At 45.0% G+C, this 3,262-nt stretch overlaps 1 protein-coding gene across 1 annotated transcript; it reads right to left on the bottom strand.

The window, feature by feature from the left end:
• Positions 1-20: 20 nt before the first annotated feature.
• On the bottom strand, positions 21-2,768 carry LOC119354927 (protein XRI1-like). Its single transcript, XM_037621692.1, has 9 exons — positions 2,501-2,768; positions 1,831-1,883; positions 1,623-1,739; positions 1,402-1,538; positions 1,234-1,312; positions 1,042-1,144; positions 902-954; positions 561-641; positions 21-458 (listed from the first exon to the last, which is right to left on the bottom strand). The coding sequence occupies exons 1-9, from the start codon at positions 2,569-2,571 to the stop codon at positions 205-207; spliced, it is 948 nt and encodes a 315-aa protein (XP_037477589.1). The 5' UTR covers positions 2,572-2,768; the 3' UTR covers positions 21-204.
• Positions 2,769-3,262: the final 494 nt, after the last annotated feature.

The raw sequence follows: 3,262 nt of genomic DNA on the forward strand, positions 1-3,262 counted from the left end.
ATAGCCGCATGCCACTAAAATACACCACAGATGAATGCTGAATCATGAATCATGGAACAAAGAGTTGGCCATCCACAGTAACTCTGAACACATGGCACAAAAATTGTGACCAAGAAAAATCGAAATGCTATAGAGGCCTGCACAAGAAGACCAAATTCTTGAAAGCAATTGAGGGAATGGCTGTTAAATAAGTTGTAATAATTCTCAGCCCTTGGTTCTTAGTATTGTGATGCTGCCTTTCCCACCTTCTGTTCTGATTCTTGTCTTGCCAATGACGGGCTTCCCAGAGAAAGCTGAAGTTTCCAGGATTTCTGGAGGCTTCTTTGGAGGAGCATGGATGCGCTGATTTATATCCTTGAGAGTGACATCTCCTTCTTCCCAAGATGGTTTGATAAGGGTAAAAGGGTATGCTATAGATGTAGTTACATTTTGCTTCGCCTTGATCATCGAGCTTCCTCCTAATAGGGAAGCAAAGCCAAATGATCAACATATATATTACTAGAGGTTCAAGTGTGTAAGGTAAGTTGATGAATAATAAGGTACTACCAAAACTTAAATACCTTTAGATACTTTGAGCGTAGAAAGTTTCCTAGTCTCATGCATTATGAGACTTTCTGTCACCGGAGCAATCACACTTGTTCCTGTCATAGATAGAAAGAAAAGTAAATAGCTGGACAAAGCTACAGAAATTTTGTTTTAGCAAGTCACTATGATTGCCAAACAACAGCAAGTTGCACCAATTGCAAAGAAGATACAAAACAGAATACTCTTTACAAACATTTCTAGGAAAAATACTGACAATATAGCGAATATATGCATAGACTGGAAACCCTGACAGAAACATTGGATGAAACTTTTTTAAGATCTCAAAGATGGCATAGAAAATGTGCTTTGTACCGACCTGGCACATCGGTTTGACAACCAATGTATGTAACGCTCTCCTGGCTAGAAGGCCTACAAACAAAATATGAACTTGTCATGATTCAAAAAGAATGTGAACTAAAAGCAAATTGGCTTTAACGGAACCAGATAAGTACTAACATTTGATCAGGCGTGTAGTAGATAGTAGCTCCTTCAGAGTAATTATCCAATTGATTATCTGATGGCTCGTAGGATGCTCCATTAGACAAGGAACTGAACTTATCTGATACAAAAATATCCATTCAGCAAACAGAAAAGGCATGGCAGTAGGCAGCTGCTGGACAATAAGCCATATGTGGTAAAAGGATGAACCTAAATCATCTGAATTGAGCTGCATATTCCAGTTTAAACTCTGTGGTTCATCAGTGCAAAGCAATGAAGTCTCTGCTACCTGAGATATTGATCAACAAAGGACGCAATAGTGTAAGCAATAGCAAAAAATAGACGAACTTCGAACATAGCCAGCTAGTAGTGAACCACCTCAGATGTCACAAAATTAGAACACATTTCATGATCACCAACTTCTGGCTGATTAACCTCAGAAGGGTACTCCAACACGCGTCGCCGCTTTGATTCCCGAGACTCCTCCAGGTCTAGTGTCTCCTTGCAAGTGATATCTGGCACAAGTAACCTTATTCCTTTAAGCAAAACTTCAAGAGTAATATAGTGCCGATAATTCTCTGAAAAAAGAAGTTTCCTACCCCCAATATCAAAGAAGGCCCGGCAGTCTCGCAGAGGAGTTTGATTTCCCAGTAATCCAAGTAGCTCATCATCATCATCATCTCGGTTGAGGCAATCCCACACGAACTTAGCAACATCTTTTGAGAAAATAATAATAATGATACAGTAAGTCCAAAAAATAATCGGCAGTTCTGACATGGATGTTGGTTATGGGTTTGAGCGATGTACCATGATTTCCATCACTAGGTTCGCCATGCTCCTTCTCTTGCCAATCCCACAGACTGCAGAAAGCAATATGAGATCAGGCATAAGTTCAACTAATGTAATACATTGAAATAGTTGTGAAATTTCGGACGAGTACTCAGTTCTGTGGACAGTCGAGACATGGTTTAGTTTCAGTTGCACAAACGTAAAAAACACGCCACGAAGAATGACCAATCCAGCATCAGTATGCTCCCATTTCGACCCCTCAGAGCCAAGAATATCTCGATCCAGTTTTAAACACAAACTTTACACAATCCTCCTATTATCTCATTTGCATCAAAAGCAACAGCAGGAGCGTGCATCGGTGCAGGAGGACGCCCCAATCGAACAAAGTAAATCGAGTTCGACACTCCATAGACACCAACGGGGCACCTAAGGATCTTCTAATCTAGCAAATCGACGGCAAGATCCCTCTATTTTCGGATCGGCAGAAGGAGCAGCCACGGAACTCCCGAAATCCCCATTACGCCCAGCAGATTCTAGTCCCTCATGCCCATGCTAGTCCCAAGACCCTACCAAACCCCAGTTGATCCCCTCCATCCAACAAATCCTCGAAACCGCCCGAGAAATCACAGCGCGAGAACCGGCGCGACCACAACCGACAACAGGAACCCGCACCCCCCGCAACACGCACATTTGGTTGTTGCCGTCGCCATCGCCGGATGCGCCGCCTCCGCCTCCGCCTCCGTCGCGGCGCGGGTCCATCGGCCCCGGAAGGCCTGCCCCGACTAGCCGTTGCGACGGGACACCCCCTCCCCTCCCTCTCCTTTGACTCTAGTGGACGGGGAGACAGACAGAAACACTGCTCCTCCGCTGTCTACTCGATTCCGCAGCGGCTCGGGTAGCGCCGCATTTGTAGTCCGAGAGACCGAGGTGGGAGAGAGAGAGAGAGAAAGGGCAGAAAGAAAATACTAGAAAGAAATGCGGAATGGAAAATTCGGTGGGCACGAGCGGGGCCGGGTGGGCTGCCTGCCGAAGAGGCCGTTAGCCCTGGGTGTTGGCGCCGCTTTGCCACCTTTGCGTTTGTTGTCGCACGGCTAGCAGAACAGTGATGGCATTGCCAAAATGCCAAAGCCCGGGCCAGGGATTTGGCAAGGTCCAGCTAGCTACAGCATTATTTTTTCTTCAAGTTTTTCGCCAGCTCGTTTCCATTGGCTGTATACTTTAATACTTGCCCTTCGTTCGTTGAAAAAGAAAACGCACCGTTCGTTTGCTAGCGCATCGCACACTCACATAAGTAAAATGCAAATTAGCATCCATCTTTTGCTGGTGGTAACGAGACCATGGACAGCCAACTACACGATTGTTTGATAATGTGACCCAACCGTCTGCTAAGTTACCAAATGCACACCAAGTGCTTGGTGGACATGGGTCAAGAAAAATGTTCTAGTGCAAT

The sequence above is a fragment of the Triticum dicoccoides genome, chromosome 2A, assembly GCF_002162155.2.
Source record: "Triticum dicoccoides isolate Atlit2015 ecotype Zavitan chromosome 2A, WEW_v2.0, whole genome shotgun sequence".
Lineage (NCBI taxonomy): Eukaryota > Viridiplantae > Streptophyta > Magnoliopsida > Poales > Poaceae > Triticum > Triticum dicoccoides.